Source organism: Juglans regia, chromosome 8, assembly GCF_001411555.2.
Source record: "Juglans regia cultivar Chandler chromosome 8, Walnut 2.0, whole genome shotgun sequence".
NCBI classification, from domain to species: Eukaryota; Viridiplantae; Streptophyta; class Magnoliopsida; order Fagales; family Juglandaceae; genus Juglans; species Juglans regia.
Window position 1 is genome coordinate 21,636,674 of NC_049908.1, and position 23,607 is coordinate 21,660,280.

The 23,607-nt window shown below is 34.7% G+C and overlaps 1 protein-coding gene across 1 annotated transcript; it reads left to right on the forward strand.

Moving 5' to 3' along the window:
• Positions 1-10,846: 10,846 nt before the first annotated feature.
• LOC109001636 (kiwellin-1-like) lies at positions 10,847-11,413 on the forward strand. The gene has a single exon (XM_018978987.1). It carries the CDS (start codon positions 10,847-10,849, stop codon positions 11,411-11,413), a length of 567 nt encoding a protein of 188 aa, XP_018834532.1.
• The last annotated feature ends 12,194 nt before the right edge of the window (positions 11,414-23,607 follow it).

A 23,607-nucleotide genomic window follows, 5' to 3' on the forward strand; every position in this document is an offset into this window, starting at 1 on the left:
TTTAGGATTAAGACACTTGGACATTCGTCTCATTATTCTCATTAACCACGTTCCGACGCATGACTCAAATAGACTAAGTCACGGATCCCTTCCTTAAACAGTATACCCGTCACTATCTTCATGTACCTTAGCCCATACTAATCCTCATTCCCATCCATACAAGCCACACGGCTCAAAGCCGACTCAGAGGCTTAAGCACCGTGCAACTATGCTCAAGAAAGATTACCCATTACATATGGTGATCTGTCCAGCACATGTGTCTCACCAGATTACACATGTACCTTACCCCTTATCGCCTAATATCAACATATAACATGTTGATCATCTGCTCGTATAAACAAGCATCATACTCTGATACCAACCTTCTCTTGACCTGGGTAGCATGATTCCTCATGCCATCTGTCCCTTTTGACAGTTCATCCGAACACTTAACGCGACAAGACTTCATCCACAATCACACCTTACGTCACGTCATATAGCTCGAGACTACTCCAAACATTCTGCTATGCAACTCCTAACTTATCGTGAGTATAGTTCCTCACGTACTCCCGTCACATCGTGACATCTCGTCACGTTCCCATCATAAGCATGACTGCCAGTAACCACGACACTAAGGGTACGTTTGGGTGTTAAAAAGTGTTAAGAAGTGTTGTGAATATTTGTGAATAGTTATGAGTAGAGATTCGAGTGAGTTTGTGGGTCCCATTGAGAGTATTTTGAGTTGTTTGGATGTGTGAAGTATGTTGAGTTGTTGATTTTTGAGTAGGTAGTTGAAAAATGTGTGGGTCCCATAAATATTATAGTGATTTGATTTTTAATAATAAATATTATAATGATTTTGTTATAGTGATTTTTTAATATTAATAAATATTGTAGTGATTTTATTTTATTTTTATATATAATAATGATAAATATTATAATGATTTTATTTTTAATTTATATATAATAGTGATAAATATTATAATGATTTTATTTATATATATATAATAGTGATAAATATTATAGTAATGTTATTTTTTTTATTTATATATTATAGTGATTCTATTTTTAATTTATATATAATAGTGATAAATATTATAGTATTTTATTTTTTATTTATATATAATAGTGATTTTATTTTTATTTATATATTTTAGTGTTTTTATTTTTTATTTATATATTATAATGATTTTATTTTTTATTTCTATTTAATAGTGATAAATATTATAGTAATTTTATTTTTTATTTTTTATATATTATAGTGATTTTATTTTTTATTTATATATTTTAGTGATTTTATTTTTTATTTATATATAATAGTGATTTTATTTTTTATTTATATATAATAGTGATAAATATTTTTTATTTATATATTATAGTTATTTTATTATAGTGATTTATTTTTTATTTATATATTATAGTGATTTTATTTTTTATTTATATATTATAATGATTTTATTTTTTATTTATATTTTATAATGATAAATATTATAGTGATTTTATTTTTTATTTATATATTATAGTGATTTTATTTTTTAGTTATATATTATAGTGATTTTATTTTTTAGTTATATATTATAGTGATTTTATTTTTTATTTATATATTATAGTGATTTTATTTTTTTATTTATATATTATAATGATTTTATTTTTTATTTATATTTAATAGTGATAAATATTATAGTGATTTTATTTTTATTTATATATTATAGTGATTTTATTTTTTATTTATATATTATAGCGATTTTATTTTTTATTTATATATAATAGTGATAAATATTTTTTATTTATATATTATAGTGATTTTATTTTTTATTTATATATTATAGTGATTTTATTTTTTATTTATATATTATAATGATTTTATTTTTTATTTATATTTAATAGTGATAAATATTATAGTAATTTTATTTTTTATTTATATTTAATAGTGATAAATATTATAGTGATTTTATTTTTTATTTATATATTATAGCGATTTTATTTTTTATTTATATATTATAGTGATTTTATTTTTTATTTATATATAATAGTGATAAATATTTTTTATTTATATATTATAGTTATTTTATTTTTTATTTATATATTATAGTCATTTTATTTTTTATTTATATATTTTAGTGATTTTATTTTTTATTTATATATTTTAGTGATTTTATTTTTTATTTATATATAATAGTGATTTTATTTTTTATTTATATATTATAGTTATTTTATTATAGTGATTTTATTTTGTATTTATATATTATAGTGATTTTATTTTTATTTATATATTATAATGATTTTATTTTTTACTTATATTTAATAGTGATAAATATTATAGTGATTTTATTTTTTATTTATATATTATAGTGATTTTATTTTTTATTTATATATTATAGTGATTTTATTTTTTATTTATATATTATAATGAGTTTATTTTTTATTTATATTTAATAGTGATAAATATTATAGTGATTTTATTTTTTATTTATATATTATAGTGATTTTATTTTTTATTCATATATTATAATGATTTTATTTTTTATTTATATTTAATAGTTATAAATATTATAGTGATTTTATTTTTTATTTATATATTATAGTGATTTTGTTTTTTATTTATATATTATGGTGATTTTATTTTTTATTTATATATTATAGCGATTTTATTTTTTATTTATATATAATAGTGATAAATATTTTTTATTTATATATTATAGTGATTTTATTTTTTATTTATATATTATAGTGATTTTATTTTTTATTTATATGTAATAGTGATAAGTATTATAGAATGTTTGTGAATAGTTATGAGTAGAGATTGAAGTGGGTTTGTGGGTCCCATTGAGAGTATTTTAAGTTGTTTGGCATGTGAAATATTTTCAAAAATACGAGAATACTTGGAAAGTGTTGAGGAACTTTTGGTACCCAAACATAGCCTAAGTGACATTGCCTAGTCATGCCTCTGTTGCGCACTCTTACACTCATTCTTCTACTTCACCCATAGTCCCAGCCATGAGTCAACTTCATGGTGACACCCGTCACCTTAGACTATAGGCTACACCATGATTACTTCGGGACATTGTTCCACATTTCTCAACACTACTCATCACGTTCTACCCCCATCAACAACTCAACCATCCTCACCTCTGCGACACACCACATGATGTATCGCTGCACCCCATGGAGTATACTCCATGCATACTCCCTTCTCACATGCTACACCACATCACCATTATGGTGTACACGCCATCTGGTGCATCAATCCACCACATGGAGTACATTCTGCATGTACCCCCCTCATACACACCACGCCACATCACTATTATGGCATAACTGCCATATGGTGCATCACTCCACCATTCGGAGTACATTCCACATGTACTCCCTTCATACACACCATGCCACATCACCATTATGGCATATCCATCATATGGTGCATCACTCCACCATTTGAAGTACATTCCATATGTTCTTCTTTCACTTGCAGTTTTCTTTTCCAAAGTTTTCTCTCTTCAGAAAAATGGTTTTTCTCTCTTTTATTTTGAAAACAATACTATAGAGTCAAGGATAACTTGGGCTTTGCTCTGATACCACTATGTAATGCCCGTCCATGTGGTGGGACTTTTTACAAAATATTTTAGAAAGGACGACGAGAATTACTGTTCCATTTAAAACCTTTTCACTTGCAAAACCCAGGATGCAAGACTCTACGTTTATACAATAAAATGTGCCTTGAGAATAAAAGAGGTTTACAGCGAAAAACATTAATTTTACAATAAAAACCATTTCGTACATTTAAAACTCATGCCTAGACTTCCGTGCTCTTCCCCATGGGTCGTATCCGTCTTGACCGTTCTGTTCTGTGGGGAAGGGGCATACATAAAAACTAAAATGAGTCGAAAACTCGTAAGCATTACTTTATACAATTAAAATATAGCAACATAGGTTTTCACTCATGCATTTATCATTCATACATACTATGCGTACATGCATATATGCATACGTGTGTTCCTTTGAAAATGTCACTGGTCGGGATTTTTCTTTAAAAGGCTTTATTTTCATAAAACATTTCTCCCGTCAGTGCCTTTATTTCTTCAAGAATTTGTGCATACATACATTCATGCATACACACATTCTTTCTTATCGCTTTCACTAGCCAGTACACACTGTTACGCCCCGTGTGTTAGGGTTAGTGGCCCTATGGCCTAGGGTTGGAATCCCATTCCGTTTGAGTGCAGCACTGGGTGCACTACCAGCACTACTGTTCAGCATTGCAATTTGTCCATTCATTCGTTGGGTACCCCTTTTCATTCATTCATTTGGCCATTACGTATTTTCATATATTTCATGCTTTCATTTTAGTCTTTCATTCATTTATGCCAGCTCGAAAGACCTGGAGCTTTCATTCTTTCCTTATCTTTCATTTAGCATGTCCTTTCATGAGAAAACATTCATTTTCATGGAAAAGCATCGTTTAAAACATGGGCTTAAACTTCGTCTTTCATGGCATCCATAAGCATCACCTTAAACTTCGTCTTTCGTGGCATCCATGAGCATCACCTCATGGCGTCCATAAAAGCGTCGGTTCGTAGGATCCATGAAAGCCTCAGTTTTCATGTCTTTCCTTACTTTCAATTTCTGTGAGAAAACATCGTTTCATGAGAAAACATTGTTTTATGATCATAAGATATCAGTTCTTTGGTTTTCTTCGAAAATACGTACAATAGATACACCGTATAGTCATGCATTCACATGCATACAATTAATACTTTGGGTGCGTAAACAGGGGCTACCAAGGAGGGGCCTTACATATGTATACCTTTGAACATTTAGCATTTTCTTTCTTAAAGCATCGTAAAGAGAAAGCATTTCCTTTTTCTTTCTTAATAGGAAAAGCTGTTGTCTTCATTTCTTGTATTTTATTAAAGATGATAAAATGATTTCCGACAATTATAATATTTTTGGAGTTCTTCAAGAATATTATAAATGTCGTATTTAAAATCAAATTTAATTCAATAACACTGGAAATACCTCATATAAATATTTTCAATACATTTGAAACACTAGGCGTGCCTTAGAAGTCACATACTATCTTTCGAAACACGCCATCGAGGTTTAGCATGCCTAACGAGGCTCGAAATCGTTAGGTGGAAGGGGCAGACTGTTCACATAATTTCTGCCCTCGAAGTTTGCTTACGTCAGGATAGACGGAACGTACGTAAAAAAGGAGAAGCGTACGTAAGTAGGAAGAAGTGTACATAAGATGGAAGAAACGGGGTGTTACACCAGGCAAGAAAGAAAAATAAAGCCAAATTATTTAAGTCCTTGCCTTCAACAAACTGCATTACCAAATCAGTAAAGGTAAGAGGTGTAAGATTAACCACCCAATGTTTGAAGGTGATGAGTGTCCGAACTCTACATTTTTATCAACATATGAAGTCATTCCGAATTCGGCCCATGCTTGCACTCTTTCAATTCTTTACTTACCCTTTATTTGTTTTCAACAATAGATCTCCCAGTTGGATGCTTGTGCTATGATTTTTTAATTATAGCATTAATTTGTTCTCTACTTGTAGACCTCCTCCTTAGTTGCTCCCTTTACTAACCAGTCTTGTATAGTCCTTAGGCACTTTTCCAAGTCACAAACAAGCGAACATGGTTTTTAAATGTATAGGTCCAAAAAGAATGGCAAGAAATTCACCAACCCATGTACCTAAATGTACATGTAGCTGGGTCTTCATCTTATGGAGATGTATTCAGTTCAATGAGAAGTCTCAAAGCAAAGGGGGCGGACCCCGAGCGACCAGGAAGAAATGAAGATGATGCACAACAACCTACGTGATCTTATGGACAAGTATGAGAAGATGTCAAAGCGAGTGGGTGCATCGTCATCGGTTGATAATTTGCTTAATAGCACCAATCTGTCACACAATTCAAAGATAATGGCAATACCCCTTCCTCTAAAGTTTAAAGTCACGCAAATCGAGCTCTATGATTGGACCTAAGACACAATATGGCATTAGGAAACATTTAAGTCCCACATGACCTAACACAAATTCCCATTAGAGATTGCATGTTGGGTTTTCCTGCTAACCCTCAAGGGCACAACAAGAGAGTGGTTCAGGAATTTACAATTGGGCTCTATTACCAACTTCAAGGCTCAATAGACAATTTCTAATGCAATTTATGGCAAGTAGGCCAAAGAAACGACCTGCTGTATACGTCCTCGCATTGAAGCAACAAGGGAACGAAAACCTAAAAGCATACGTTACCTAGTTTAATAAGGAGCGCCTGATGACGAATGACCAGGATGAGAAAATAACATTAAAGGCGCACCTAGGAGGGTTTGACCCAGAAGTCCCTTTGCGGCAGAATTGATGAGGAAGATCATGCCAACGACTTTGCTATTGTGGAAGACATGCTTAGAGCATTGACTAATCTACAGAGGGCCAAAGTAGAAGAGGGAGACAAGAGGGCAGAATTGATGAGGAAGATCATGCCAACTACTTCGCCATTGTGGAAAACATGCTTAGTGCATTGACTAATCTACATAGGGGCAAAGAAGAAGAGGGAGACAAGAGGGCAAAGGTAGCAAGGCAAGGGAGAAGTACGACAAGGCAATAAATATGCAATATGAGTAGAGAAAGGAAAAATAGGGGTTATTGTACATTGGATGTTAGTTTGAGAGGATTTGTATATATTAACGTAAAAAAAAATCAAAATTCCATAAACTACCATTCAATTCGCAATAACGCCCAACTATTAATTTTAAAAATTATTATTTAAACTACCAAAGACAGTAGCTTACCATCTTTTCTCTTAAAAGGATAAAATAACTCTATTAAATTTAAAAAAGTAATCTAACTTAATCTATAAAATCAATAATACTTCTTAAAAAAAATAATTTTTAAGAGAATAGAAAATATAGCATTAAAAATTACAAAAAAAACATTACAAAATTAGTACTTGAGTTTTCATATTTTGCAATTCGAGCCCTAGTTTTCAACTTTTGAAAAATTGATACATAAATTTCAAGAAACACGCAATTAGGTACCTCCATCAATATTCCACTGAAAACTTATGGGCGGCCCACATATTAGTGTTTTATTGGCTAACATGTGGCATCATGGCACCCAATCAAAAGTTGTAGCGTGGCATAATGATATTGCTAGGGATTCTCCAGTTTATTTTTTAATTGGAAATTGGAAATTGCTTGGGTCACCGAGAGTGGCCCAAGGATTTCTACCGAGAAGTGCAAAATTCATCTTTTAGTTGGTGTTTCTTTTTTCAAGTATTTTTTAAATCACTCCGAACATTTTTTTTTAAAAATAAAAAAGTCACGAACTCATTGAAAAATAGTTTCTTAAAAATAAAGTAAAAAACTTAAAAATTAAATAAATGGGATTGGATAGTTTTTGTGTAACACCCCGTATTTTAGTGTATTTTTAATTAAAGAATTATTTTTATTAAATTAAATATTAGTTCTCTTGTTTTAAGTTTATCAGATTTTTAGTTAGTTTATTTTTATGATTTTTAATTTGTGAAAGTTATTTTGATGTACTTTCTTAATATTAATTATTGTTATGCATTTAAATTGCTTTCCATATTAAGTTAAATTTATTGTTGGATTTAATTATTTTATTTTTATTTAATCACTATGTTTTAATTATTTTATTTAACTTGTTGTTTTGAAATCTTTTTCGTTATATAATTTTTGTGACCCAAGATGTGAGGATTGAACCTTATTTCTTTCCCTTTCATTTTCTTTTCCCTTTTTTTTCTTCTCTTTTTGTTTTATTTCCCATTTCTTTTGTCCTCTCTCTCTCTCTTCTCTCCCGCGCGTGCAACATTCCCTCCCCGTCTATGAATCATCCTCCAGTCTCCACCCCGCGTGCCGATGTGGTCGACACCACCCCTCCCATTCACTTCCCCACCGGCCAACGACCACCTCCCTCCATTCTCAGCTCCTCTCGCGCCGCCGTTAGCTCCCACGCGAGGCCTCAAGCCACGACTTTCCTTGCGCCGCTGTCGCGCCACCTCTGGCCACCGTTTTCTCACCACATCATCATTGACCTTTTAGGACCCTAATGCACCTATTCTCAGCCCCGGTTTGTCACTGGTGAAGTGCATCCAACTCCATTTCAGTTTTGGGTTTTTGGTCTTCAACTGCCCTCTATGCCGCCACCCACGGCCAACCATAACCACCATTAGCTTCACCGACATCCCTAAGACTTTTCCTAGCAATATCGGGTTTTCGTTTGTTCCTGTTCAAAAGTGAGTTTTTTAGACCCACGGCCACAGTGCATTTGGCACTGTTCTGTTGCTGTGTTGTCACTTCTTGCAGCTTCGTGATCATTAAAAAATTATAAAATAGCACTATAAGTATTTTTCCAAAGAAATTTCGTGATTTAAATGTATTTTTGCTCTAACTCATTTTACTATGAACTGGTTAGTTATACCGAACTAAATTTGAGGAGTAAGGGGGTCGGATGGATTGGAGAATGGAGTTGTTTGTGTGTTTTGGACTGTGTTGTGAATTGTTGGATGTTGGATATTGAGACGTTTCATGTACATTGCATATTTGCACGCATGATCATATTTGTAAATGAAACTAGGTTTTCATGTAATTGTATTCATGTTCATGTATTTATTGAAAATTAGGTTTTCATGTGATAAAGGATTTTTGGGTGCGTGTGTATCATGACCCTAATCCGAGATGGGGCATTATCTCGTTAGAGCTCCTCTAGTTACTCGGGAGCAGAATATACTGAGTGATGTCCATTGGGTTGTCGTTGGGCGACAAAGGGATCGGACGGGATGGTAACGCTCTACTGGCAGATGCTAGAGGATGATGCTTGCCCATGTACGCACTGGGCGCGGAACTGGGCATCGCTCATTACGAAGTCACACGCACGGTCGTTACCCGTCATGTGGCGAAGGGCGCCAGGGTGTGCGGATGGTCCCTAGGAGAGATCATGGTGCATACGGCTAGAATGGGTAATGGGCTATTTTCTGAAAAATAGCGTGTGTTGGATAAAATGATTTTGTGGAAGTCATTTTCTGGGAAAATGACAGATTATTATTTCTGGGCCAAATGAGATTTTGGCGTGCGTTGGTAAATGTTCATTTTCGGGAAAAATGTTATTTTGAGAATAATGCATATTTCATCATTTGCATGCATGTTGGTTGCATTAATGCATTTTTATTCTCGTGAGTTGTTTGTATTATACTTACCTGCTGTACCATTTATGGTAACGCATATTTCAATGCAGATGATGCTGAGAGCAAGTCCGAGGATTCGGCTCCACTGGAGGAGTAATATGGAATCACTCGTATTGTATTTGGACCTGTATTATATTTTATTTTGGGATAACTGTATCTCTTTTTAAACTTTTTACTTATGTAAATTTGTATTAAAAATTCTGATACTTAGTTGACTTACTTAAATTATCCGCTGCATTGCTTTTGTACACTGTTGCATGTACACACAATTGGCACTATCGTTGGAATACATGACCGTATTATCATCATCTGAGTGTCTTAATTCCCATTTTTCCGTACACGGGATCAGGGGCACCACATTTTATCCGGATGCATTCTCGGTGGATGCATCATTTCCCAATTACAAAACCTTGAAATCCAAATACAAATTTTGCAATGAACTCAAAAAGTAGTTTAGAAAATTCTTAATAATATATTATCATGTTTCTCAAATTTTCACTCTCACGAACTTGTGTCGAATGTTTGATGTATAGATGAACTTAAACTAGGTATATATAGCACTTGCCTTGCTATAGTTTGTTTTTGATATTGCAAAACTACACGACTAATTTTTTGCATGTTATGGTATAAATATAAAGGTATTGTATGGGCCACACTTACCTTTAGAAGTTAGACTTCTAAAGATTACAAAACTACACAACTAAATTAATTAGTAGTCTGCGTTTTAGAAGTTAGACCTCTAACTTCTATGAGCAGACATGACTTCCTGTTTCAGAATATTAGTTTCGACGAATTCAGCAATAAGAGTTAACAAAATGTTTTTGAATCAGCTATGAAATTTATACTAATCAACATATCAGTCACCGACTTGTTCTTTTCTTGGATTTGTTGCATGGCCTTTCAAAGTTTTAGAGGGATCTCTGCTGGCTCTTATTTGATTGATTTTTTTTATCAGGCGGTGGTTCCAAAACTGGAAGCTGAGAAGGATACAGCTTTGTTTTTGGTTTGTTCTGAAAGGGGAAAGTCATTTGCAGTATCGTTATTACGAAACAAAAATACAAGAAGAGTTGCATAAATTAGTAAATTAAGTTTCGAATCTAGACAAGTAAAGCTTTATTGGAATCCACGAGGCTCATGGGGTGCCATAAGATTCTAAATGACAGTTTTCATTTGTTGAATTAATTGCTGGAATCTGATATATGTATAATAGGACACTCATCATAAGATACAAAACTAATGGTCATATATGTTGAAGTAACCCACACGCGCGCTCAAGCTTGTATTCTTTTCAATTTTTAATTTATTTAGTCGTTCATTTCCTTGATACTCATACAAAGCAAAAAATTATATTATTTATAAGTTGGTGTGTCAACATATTATCAAGGATGAGACTAATTTAGCTATTAAAAAAAATTAAGACTAAATGTTTTTATACTAATTAATATGGCAGATTTTCACATCAATGATAACTTGATGTGTCCATAAACAAGCTTATAATTAGAATTTTAAAAAATTTAACTCACAAATAAATGGTATGTTTTTTCGAAAGAGAAGACGATACTTATGTCGTTCGTTGGCATTAGTTAATCTCTATAACTAGCCTCCATGTGCATCAACTTCTTCACACTAAAAATAACCAAAACAAGAGAGGGGAAAGAAGATGAAGAACCAAATTAGTTCTACGTGCTTTGCCCTCTTCTTGTTTATTCTTCTTACAAAGTGGCCAAGTGTTGAAGCTCAAACTTGCAAGCCTAGTGGCACGATAAGGGGCAAAAAGGCTCCTCAGGGACAATGCAACAAAGACAACAACTCTGAATGTTGTGTTCAAGGCAAGCCTTACACCATTTACAAGTGTTCACCACCAGTGTCTAGCCATACAAAGGCCAAGCTAACAATCAACAGCTTTGCGAAAGGTGGCGATGGTGGTGCACGAGCTGAATGTGACAATAAGTTTCACCCTGATAACACCCCTGTGGTGGCACTGTCAACTGGATGGTTCAACAATAAGCATAGATGTTTGAATTATATCACCATCCACGGAAACGGAAGGAGCGTCAAGGCCAAGGTGGTTGATGAATGTGATTCTACTATGGGATGCGATGCCGACCATGATTACCAGCCTCCATGTCCTAACAATATTGTTGATGCCTCTAAGACTGTTTGGAAGGCATTAGGAGTACCACAAAATGATTGGGGTGAATTAGATATTTACTGGTCTGATGCTTAATATCTATCGTACTACCAAAGAGTGGAGGTTTGTTGTCATTTATATCTCAAGATTTCTATTTCTAATAATACAAGGGTGTGTTTGGTTCATTAGTTTTGGTTTGTTTACATTGTTATCCAAAGTATGCACTATACTCTTTACCATGTTCATAGTTTGTTTGCACCATGGTTGCAAGTTCATGAATAAAGTACACTTGGCAACATGACCATTCTCAAGTATTCCTAGATATTTTCTTCCCAACTATCACTCAAATCAAAACACTTTTCAATTTCAACTCTTCAACTTTTGCATCAAATCATTACCTAATCAATACAATTCTCTCAAACTCCCCAAATAAAACTTAAAAAATGTGGCATCTAGTTCCTTATGAAGGTCTAGGGCAAGGATATGTGGTGCCAATGATGCTAGACAGTCATCACCACCCAAGGAATTAATATAGCATGATTTCCCAGGGAGAAGTGCACATGAAAGATGTTTATCTATGAAATCGCAATGAAATGTTAAGTAGATTATGTTGTGGTAACAATGTTAACTATCAAGTAGCAGAATACTAAACTTTATGACAAAACAGGGCTTCCCGCCCTTCATTAAATCTCAAAATATTACATCATCCAAATGTACACAAAATTAGTCTTCAAAAAGTGGCAGGCCTACTACAACTAGTCGCAAGATTTAATAATGTACATTCTAATAGAAGGTACAAGGCAACTACGACACTACTGATGTTCGTACTCAGGACTCGGGTGGCTGTGACTCCTCTTCCTCGGGCGTCACACTGGGATTTGGACCTACATCAAAATCTATGGTCCAAATAATAAAATCATAGGTAGCTTAGGCGGCTATGACAAGACTGCTAATGAGAGACAATGCTACTAAAGATGCTACGAACACTTTCACGAAAATACTGGATGGACACGTATATGGATGGCAAGGAATCACCCTCACTCTTACACCCACATGCATCCTCAAACATGGTGACGAATCACCCTTTAAAGTCATTGCCCTTTACTCTTATGCAAAATATAAAAACACATTAGTATTAGTCTGGTGAGGAATAACTCGTCTCCAACATAAGTACAAAACTTCGGCCCAATTCAGCCCTAGATGTTCATCACATATAGATATTTCTCATAGATACAGATGTTTGCCACATAGATAGATGTTTGTCACACAGACAGATTTTCATCACACAGACTTCTCAAACAGAGGTACATGTTGCACCGAGGATGCTTCTACCCAGCCAACCAACTCGAGGACACCAACAGGTGATACGCCAGGGGATCCTACATCCCGACTATCGGGTGAGGCCAAATACAAAACCGGTCTTCCCCAATCCCCATGACACATTCTCTTTCTCATGAGAAGCACGTGGCAATGTTTCGTAGAAATGGTTTGGGGAATTCTTTGTCCCGTCCCAAGATTTTAGATTCATCCTACAGACTTCTCACACAGAGATAGATAGTCTCACATAGGGATATTGGGTTCCCACGCAAGGATTCATATTGTGTTTGGATGCTCAAATGATCTGAGTTGATCTATGAATACTAATCTTTTGTGGGTTACATTGAGATGTGTTTGAATGTAAATAGGTTGAAATATGTGTTTAAATGTATGAAGTAGGTTAATATGAGTTAATTTTTAATGGGAAGTTGAAAAGTAACGGGTCCCATTAGTGATTCGGTTGAGATAAGTTGAAATGAGTTCAATAACCAAACACAGCAAATCACTCAAAATATTGGAAACAAGTGCATAAATATAGGTTGAAATCACGATATCTGTCAAAAATATAAAACTAACTACATAATTCCAAAGTTACGATCCAAACAATAAAATATTAGTATAACTTCATATGTCTAAAATTAAAATCCAAACAATAAAAGCATAAACGTATTGTAATAATATTATTATAATAACTACATGACCGTTTCCTTAATTCAGCTTTAGTATTCCCATTTTGAAAACTACCAAAGTAGGTTTTGTGTGGTTGAAAGCTCAACATGAGAGAGGACAGCATGAGAGAGGACGACATGAGGCATGGCCGCGGTGTGAAGTAGAAGAAGTGTGGGAGGCGGTCATGACTTGTGAGAACTGAGAACTAGGAGAGAGTGAGGGTATGAGAGAGCTAGGAAATATGAAATAGGGTTAGGGTATTTTTGTTTTTTGATTAAAAATCATATAATTGTAATTTTGAGGATAACAATTATCGGATCACTAGCAAATTAAGTGGGTTGACCCATTAGTGACCTGTTAATTAATTGTTTCTGAATGGGTCAATTTGTTTTGATCTAAACCCATTAACATCAAATCCAGACTAGCTAATTTCATTCCATGTCCATGATGGATAAACGGGTCATGTCACATACTACCACCCCTAACACTTGGTCCTCTGACTTTCCTTGAAGAAGGGTCTCGTTCATGGCTTTAGTTGTACTGGTACGTTCAAACGACATGATCAGTCAAGCCTTCAACTTTCATTGCAAAATAACTTTGGGAGTGACCCTTCGGGTGGAGTTTGGGCTTCTGCGTGTTGTTCTGCCACTTTCTTGAAAGCTCCCTCACCTACCAAGTATCCTTTAGACTGCTTCTCACCTTAGAGAGTAAGGCCCCATTTAGATAAGCAAAATTTATAATATTTTAATTCAATTTTTTCTCTTTCCTTTCCCAAAACACAATAAAAATCTTAAGTCAAACAATCTCAATACTATTTACAAACCATCTCACTACTATTCAAAAAATTTTCATCTCATTTTATTTCATCTAACTATTCAAATGAGGCCAAACTCTTTGTCTTGTCAGAGTCACTGGCTTTTGCGGCTCGTTAATCTTGGCTTCTCGATAAGTGGACTTTTGCGTGCTAACCTTGAAAGGAACAATGCACTTTTCTCCACTTCACTTCGGTGTCAACAGAGTGTTTGCAAGCTGCTTTCTTGTCCAGGTGCTAGAGTGGTTGTACTTTGCAGCACTTGTTGGTAATTCCTTAGACCACTAAAGTATTTCTCATCTTTTGATTCTGCTCAACTTCATGAATAGTCTTTCTCCTTTTGCGTCAGGATGTTTCTCACATCCTCTCCACCTTATAAGGAATTGCTTTATTGAAATTTGGAAGGGCTCTCACTTGCCTGGCCCTCTCAAGAGAGGCCAATTCAGACGAGGGACTTGTCGATGCCTCTGGTCACCTTTGACTGCAAATGGTGCTTTCCCTCAATTGCCCCAACAGGCTGACCTTCTTCAACGAATGTTGAGGCACGAGATGGCTCTTCATGTTTCCACCACCTTCTTCTTCAACGTTGTCCACCGATCATGGTCTTTCACATCCTAACATCCAATCTAGGTTCCGCTTCATAGGATATTGCTGAATCTTCACGCTTGCCAAAATCTTGTCACTTACGTTCCTGCAATTTCTTCTTTCCTTCTCACTTTGCCACACTTGTGCCGGCGTAATCCAACATTTAGGACGTTAGATCCCTTGCTCTTCAAGCACTCTCCTCGTCTCGGTGACATTCCTCTTCCAACTGTCGTTGTTCGGCCTCTCTTATATCCTTGTCACATCATTCTTTTCATGTCATTTTGGACACGTCATTGTGTTTAATCACTCGATTAAATCACTTCCACATGCTATTAAGTCCTTAAATTCATGTTATGACATCATTATCCAACCCAACCTTGAAAATTTGACTGGGCCAAGAAAAATTGGATTTGGGTTTGATAGTTTCTTAAACCCTAACCAAACCCTCTCTAAATCCCAAATGAAGCCCACTTGTTTAAGACCCATTAGGGCTCACGAATTTTGGCCACCTTGGAAAAAATTCTTAAGGAATTTCCACCCACCCATGGCAAGTCATCCACTGCTCCTAACAGCCCCAAAGTCGTGCATGACGTGATGGCCAAAAGCCACCTCACCACCACCCTTCTCTTGAAAGTTTCCTTCGCTGAAAACCACTCACTATTTGCACCTTTTGTGACCTAATCACCATACCTCAAGATTTCATGCAAGGTCATACCTCCCTTTTCAGAAGTACTTGAGACGTACAAGTCACCACTTCTCTCACTTCACCACTTTTCACCCCCATTCCTGGAAAGAAACCCTTAGATACTCTCCCGGGTAGATTCCAGAGGCTTTTTGCATGCCAGTTTTGGAACCTTTATAAGTATCTTCTCATAATGATTCCTCCATGAAAGTATTTTTTTCTTTGAGTCTAGTTTATGTGGGTATCTCATTTGTGTAATTTAGTGGTCATTTGGTTAGTCAAAAGTTGTTTTAACCTTGTAAAGATCAATCTAGGCGATAATCTAGATAGTGTGTTGTCATTTGGTGTTTTTGACCAAGCTAATGGATAAATCTTGGTCTGAAAATTTTATGGAGTGTTTTTAACAAGTATATATGAATTTGTTTTAGAGATTAGTTGCATGATTAAAGCTTTTGATGAAATATTTTCTCAGATCTAGAAATTTAGAAACTGGAAGAGGAAAAACAATTTATGTTTTAAGAAAGTTTGAGTTTTTTGTGGTTTAATCTTACTCCAATGACTTTGATATTTTTATTTGATAATGCTAAGCCTTTTATCTACATTTTAGGATGTTATGTTGAAGATGTTTGGTGTTGGTTTCAAAAATGTGAATTGTTATGCAGGAGATTATACGGTTGGGTCAAAAGTTTAATGTTCTTAGTTAGATCCATGTTTTGAGTTATTTTTAGCCATGTGATTTGAAGTTTAATACTTGGATCTACTTTAGGACATATTTTTAAATCATGTAATGTTTTGATTTGAAGATCTCACCATAGAATGTCTTGGATCAAGGGTTTGATCAAAGCTAGTTGGGAAAGAAAATCTGTTTTCAACTATGGGTAGGAGCCGAGTGCTTCATGTACTATTTTGTGATTTTTTGTGACTTTTATGTGTTGATTAAAAGCATGTTAGTTTTTACGATTGTGTTATGAATTGTTAGATGAAAGTTTTGGATTTTTTGCAGCTCTTTGAATGTTTTGAAATAGATCACACCTTGAGATTCAAGAGTTATATTTTAGTCAAAAAGTTTGGATCTTTTTACTAAAGAGTTTTGTGATTATGTAAAGTATAATTTTGTTGGATTTTTTAAATATGTTTTTAAATTTAGGATATGAGGATCTTTATTGCAATGTTTTGGTTTGATCTTGAGCTTCAAAGTTAAATAAAATTGAAACAAAAATCAGAGAGAAATGGCCTTCGATAGTTTCCGCTCTATGGTGTTTCTCCATAGTTGTGTTTGGTTTTAATTTTTTCTAAGTTGATATTTGAGTTTAGGACAAAATTTTCATTCCTCAAATTTACATGAGGAATGTAAATTTTGGTAATTTTTAGAGTTAGGATGTTAAATCCTTAATGTCATTTTCCGACATTAGCATTTTTAACTCTAAGTTAGCATTTTTTCATGTTTCTAATTGTTAGTGATATAGTTTCTAACTTTTAGAATGCTCACTTATAGTTTCTCATGTTTCGTGCCTCATCCCCATAACGCAACGATCACTGTAAGTTAGCTTCTAACTTACTGTCAGATTATTGTGTATGTGTTTGTAAGGGAACTATTGTTATGTACTTATGTTATCATATATGTCATGCCATGCTATGCTACTACTCGTTTATCTGTTAAACATATTATATTCTTTCGCGAAGTATTCATTTGTTACTCATATTAGATTTTGTCACGTAATGATATATGTTAAATGTTACTTTTTTTCACATAATGTTATCTATTACACGTTATGTCATGTCACGTAATGTTGTCTGTTATATGTTACATATTATGTCATGTTACATATTGTTTATCTGTGTCATGTTTTGTCAAGTCCTGCATCTCATGTATATGTCGCGTTACTTATGTCATGTCGTCTGTCATTTCATTTCACATCACGTCATGTCTCGAGTACAGAGTGTGTTTCTAAAATAATATTTTCTCTGTTAGGCATGCTTGAGATACTTGTGATGTAATCACTATGATTATCCGAGCATCTCCATTTATAATTCACGTGAGGTACTTCCGGCATAATCATTTTAATTGTTAGAATACCTCTACTCAAATGTTTCTGACGTACTCATTCTGATTGTCAAAGTATTAATAGGTACTCTTGGAGTAATCATTCTGATTGTTAGGGTATCTCATTTAAAATACTCATGGTGTAATCACTCTGATTGTTTGATTATTTCTGACGGAATATGTTGGGCAACATAATTTTGATTGTTCGTTATTCCTAACAACACTTCTGGCGAAATCATTTTGATTGTCATAATTCATTTCACGTTCAGTTCATGTTTCAAGTTCACGTGCAGTCATGCTTCAAGTTCATGTTTAGTTCATGATTCATGTCCACATTCAGTCATATTTCAAGTTCATGTTCAAATCATGTTTCAATTCACGTTAAGTTCATATTCAATTTCAGTTCAAGTCTAGTTTATGTTCATGTTCATATTTAAGTTCATGTCCAAGTTAGTTCATGTTCAAGTTCATGTCTTGTCAAGTCAAATCTCAGTTAAGTTCATGCCATGTCAAGTTTAGTTTCAGTTCAGTTTATGCTCAAGTTCAAGTCATATGAGTTCATGCCATGTTAGAGGTCAAGTCACGTCAAGCTTACTTATGATCATGTATGCATTCATTCTTTTATTATCATGCATGCAACTTTGACCTGAATGTTAAGTTATTTGTTAACTTACTGAAATTTGAAATCAAATCTCACTATGGTAGTCCCAACTACCATTCCCCCGAGAATGGTAAACCATGTGTAAGGATGAGGAGGTGCACCAAATGTAACAGCCCGCTAGAAATTCATTGTTGGAATTTCTATTGACTGTAGGAATCTCGTGAAAACCCTATAAGTTTTTTCGAATCGACCAATCGCTAAGGTTTTAGTCTGTCATCATAATCAGTATTATCACTCACTATGGTGCTAGATTTATGAGTTTAATTATTTGAGGTAGTTAGAAGTATCAGAATGTGTTTTGGTCTTGTAACGACCCGACCCTATAATTTTTTAGGGATAAAATTTGAATAATTTTATTAAGGCTCTATTATTATTATTATTATTATTATTTTTACTATTATTATTTCTGTCCAACCCTTGAATCCTCTTCATAATACAACTCCTCTTGCCGGATTTTTTTTTTCTCTTCTTTGAATTTCAAACGCGAAATCTAATCTACTCACATGCACATACACATGCACGTCTCTTTTTCTTTCTAGGGTTTTCTTCTAGGTTCTGAAACATATATTCATACGGATGCAAGCCGCAATGCCCCATCGTGAGTCTTCCCATCGCGCATCAAACGTACGCATGCACGGCTCCTTTCTTTTCCTCTGCTTGCACGACTTTGTATTTATTTATACACTCACGCACACAGAGCACTTGCCACAAACCTCCTCCCCTCAAACCGCAGCACACGTCCGAGAAGACAAGCTCCACCATCTCCCTCAAGCTCGTCCAGCAGACCACGTCTCCCTCCACCGTAAATCCCACTGCCGTGTTGGTTCACTTTTCCTCCACACGCACAGAACCACCGCACGGCCCGCCCTCGAAAAAGCCATAAACCCGCTGCATCCTCCCCTGTTTTAGCCCTCAAAAACAGAGCACTGAGCTCTTCGACCGTAAGCCACAGCCCGGCCACCCTCAGCCACAGAACTCGCCGACACCACCACTGACCACCATAGAATTCATCGGACCACCCTCAGCCGCCAAAGCACGCCGTAGCAGCCCCGGACGCACCACTGTTTTTGCACGTCCGAAGCAGAGCATGCAGTCACCTTCTCCACGGTAGCCACCTCAAGAGGCGCCGAACCCCCTCTCCGACGACGCAGAAACCGCCGACCAGCACAACCCAGTGGCACCCACTCCGTCCCGGTAAGCCACGACCGTCGTCGTCCCCCTCTTTCTCTCGGTTGTTTTCGGTTGGCAGAACTCCTTTTCTTTCATCCCGTAACTCTCTCACTCTCAGTTGCTTAGCCACCACTCGTCGGAGTTGACGCCGTGCCCAGCCACCAGAACCACCGTCGCGACTGCCTTCTTCCTCTCTCGGTGAGCATCACACCCCTCAACCCGAATGCATGCATCACTTTCACACGTAAACCAAACCGGATCATGCAACCCGTAAATCTTTCTTTTCCTTAGGTTAGTTATATTACAAAAATGCCCCTCTATTTTATTTTCCCAAAATGCCCATGTACAGTATGTTATTTTCCAAAAATATCCTTGCTTATTTAAGACTAACGGGTAAGGCTATTTTAGTGTCGGGAAGTGTTTAGGTTTAGAAAATATAGACTATTTTAGTAGTTAGGTTTTTAATTAGAATCACTTGTTTAATTAGAAATTTATGTAAATTACGTGTTTATTTTTATAGGCGACCGATTTCGTGCCGAAAATAGTGGTTTAGCGTTGCAAGGTAAGTAGCATGATCATATCCTTACGCTTATGTACAGTGAGCTGTTTGTCTTTTTATAAAAGATATTATGCATGTATGCCCTTTATTGGAAACCCCTTTTTACGTACCCAAAACATGATAAAATTATGAAAAAGTCATGATTTTATGTGAAAGATTATTCATGAAATTATTTATGAAATGCGTGATTTTATGTGAAAATTATTCATAAAATTATTTATAAAATGCATGATTTTATGTGAAGATTATTCATGAAATTATTTATGAAATGCGTGATTTTATGTGAAAATTATTCATAAAATTATTTATAAAATGCATGATTTTATGTGAAGACTATTCATAAAATTATTTATAAAAAAATCATGATTTTATGCGATGAAACACATATCACGACATTTATGAAAGAATGCGATTTCGTTTGAAATCTATGATACGATATGACAAGTATGTATGTGATTTCTTTTGAAATCTATGAAATGACAAGTATGCAAGTATGATTTGATAAAATATGTAACGGCCTATGTTATGATATGAAAACGGTACCTATGTTATGGGCATATTGCATTGCCAGGTCGTGCATGCTGGTAGTGCACCCAGTATTGTCTTCCTTATGTATGGATTCCACAACCCGCGGCCACGGGCGGAATCGGAATCTTTTTAGATTCGCTAACCCTAACTCACGGGGGTCAACAGTGGGTAACGGCCTATGATAAGTGAAAGATAAGTTAATGTTCATGCTCATGATTTTTATGCATGTATTTATGAATATGCACGCTTTTCAAGACACCTGATGTTTATTATGTTTACTGTATGATGTGTTGCTTATTGAGTATTCGACTCATTTTAGTTTATTTTTCATGTTTTAAACCCCCCCCCAGGTGATGACATTTATGAAGATGAGACTGCAGGACAGGACTTGACTCCGGGAGACAAGGCTGAGACCTAGACAGATTTTGCTATGATTATTTCTATGGTTTAAATAAATTATTTTGATAAGCACATAAGACTTCTATATTTTTTTTTTATAAATGCTTCCGCAGACTTTATTTTGAATTTTCAGTATTTATTGAAATTTGTTATTTTATGGAATTCTTTCGTATCTGGCGCGTTGTTAAAAAGGAAAAGCTTTTTATATTTAAGTTTAGTAGTAGCACACTGGCTCCTCGAAAATTCTAAAATGTCTTTTCGGGGAACGGGGTGTTACAGGTCTATGCCATTAGACTCAGTTGATTATTTAGGATTTTATGGCGCAATAACTCTTTTTCATAATTCCAAACGAAATGACTGTTCGAAATTGTGAAATTATTTTTAGGGGCACTTTGGGGTTAAATTTTGGTAAACGATTTTCAGTATAGGTTAATATGAATAATTAGAATTTTTCAATACTAAGTTTATTATGCATTTTTTGGAGTGAATAGTAACCTCGATAAGCATACCCAATGTAGTATTTTCAAAATCACAGTCTAGAATTTCCAAATTAGGTTAGAGAAGTTTTATTTTGACACTTGGCAAGATCTTAGCCACACATAGTGAATAATACTACAGACTTGGCACAAAGAGGAACCATTAGATGGATTTGTGAAGAAAGTCAAGGTATGAGATCATGCCACCTAAGCAAAGCTTTGTTTCTTCTGATCAACCAAATTGTGTCAAACCAAAGAGGCTTTAAACCCTAGCAAAACCCCAAATGGTTGGAGTCCAATTGAAATCCCAAAAGTTTGGTTGAAACCGAAATCCTAAACGGTTTCCCCAAACCCTAAAGTTGGTCTCCAAATATTTTTTAACTCAATTTTTAGCATTGTGTTTAATCACTTGATTAAATCACTTCCATATGCTATTAACTAAAAAAATCCTTGTTATGACATCATTATCCAACCTTTTAAACCTTGAAAACTTGATTGGGCCAAGAAAAATTGGTTTCGCGCTTGATAGCATCTCAAACCCTAACCAAACCCCAAATTGAAGCCCACTTGGTTGGGCCCACCAAGGCCCACGAAATTGGCCACCTTGGCAAAGATTCTTGAAGAAGTTTCCTCCCCCACATGGCAGACTATCCACTGCCATTGGATGCAACCCATTAGTGCCTTGATGTGAAGACAAGTCCACCCCATCAACCTCCATCTCTCGCAGCTGCTGCAAGCAGTCCATGCCTCACACTATTCTCCACTTTATGTCACATAGCCACCTCCAATCAAGGATCATTCCAACCCATAACTTCCCCCTACAGGAGTCTAAAGTGGTGCAAGACACACTTCTCTCCATTTTATCACTTCTTTCCCCCGTTCTTAGAGGGAAACCCAAAAGAGCTGGCTCGGGCATATTTTTGGGTCTTTTTATGAGTCTAGTATTATCGCACGATGACTACATAAAAGTTCTTCGTATTTGAGTCTAGTTTCCGTGGATATCTTATTAGACTCATTCAATGCTCATTTGGTAGGATAAAAGTATTTTTAACCATGGTAATGTCATTCTATGCGTGAAACTTGAGAGTATGATATGTTTTGGAATTTTTGACCAAGCTAATGGACATATCTTGGTCCGAAAATTTCATGGACTGTTTTAGCATGTGTTTATGAATGTTCATTGAGGTTTTGTTCCATGAATAAAGGTTTTCATGGTAGATTTCCTTAAATTTAGAAACTTGAAAACTGGAAGTGGAAAAACAATTTTTGTTTTGTGAAGGTTTGAATATTTCGTGGTTTAATCTTATTCTAAAGGCTTTGATATTCTAATATGATGATCCTAAGCCTCTTATATACATGTTAGGATGTTATTTCGAAGATATTTAGTATTAGTTCTAAAGATATGATTTTCTATGCAAGAGGATTTCGGTTTTGCCGAAGATTTGATGTTTTTGGGTTAGATCTATGTTTTATTGAGTTTTAGCCATGTGATTTTAAGTTTGATGGCTGGATCTTCTTTAGGACACATTTTTAAACCATGAGATGTTTTAGTTTGAAGATCACATGTGCATTGATCAAAGTTAGTGGAGAGAAAAGTTTCTGTTTTGGACAAAGTTTAAAACCAAAGACTCCAAGTGTTGTTTTGTGATTTTTGGTGGCTTTTGTTTGATAATTTAAAGCATGGTTGATCTTAGGATGATATTATGAATATGTTAGAAATAAGATTTGATTTTTTTTGGAATTCTTGGAGATGTTTTTATTAAGGTCAAAACTTGTAATTTAAGGGTTTACTTTTGTTAAAAAGTTTGGGTCTTGTTACAAGACGTTTGGTGTTGATTATTAGTTTTTTCTTAATGAATATTTTAAGTGTGTTTTTAAACTTAAGATAGGAAAATATTAGTTGCAAAATTTTAGTTTAATCATGGGTTTTGAATATGGAAGAAATTCCAACCAAAATCAAGAGAAATGACCTATGTATGTTTCGGCCATTGTGAGTTTTCCATAGTTGTGATTAATTTTAAATTTTTTTGAGTAGTTATTTGAGTTTAGGATAAATTTTACATGAGGAATGTAAATTTTGGTAATTTTTGGAGTTAGGATGTGAAATCTTTAAGTTAGGGGTAAAATAGTCATTTTCCCACATATAGAGGGTAAAATGGTAATTTTACTCTAAGTTGTTCCTTTCCACTTTTCTAATTGTTAGTAATTAAATTTCTAACTTTTAGAATATCCTGTTACAGTTTCTCGTATTTCACGCTTTAATCTCGTAGAACGCGACAATTGAGGTAAGTTAGCTCTTAACTTACTATCAGTTTACTGTGTATGTATGATGAGTAAGGGAACTACAATTTTTTGTTTGTATGTTGTTATATATGCCATGTCATCACAT

Excerpts from the sequence above, each read along its gene's own strand:
- LOC109001636 (XM_018978987.1), top strand. The coding sequence starts at position 10,847 with ATGAAGAACCAAATTAGTTCTACGTGCTTTGCCCTCTTCTTGTTTATT.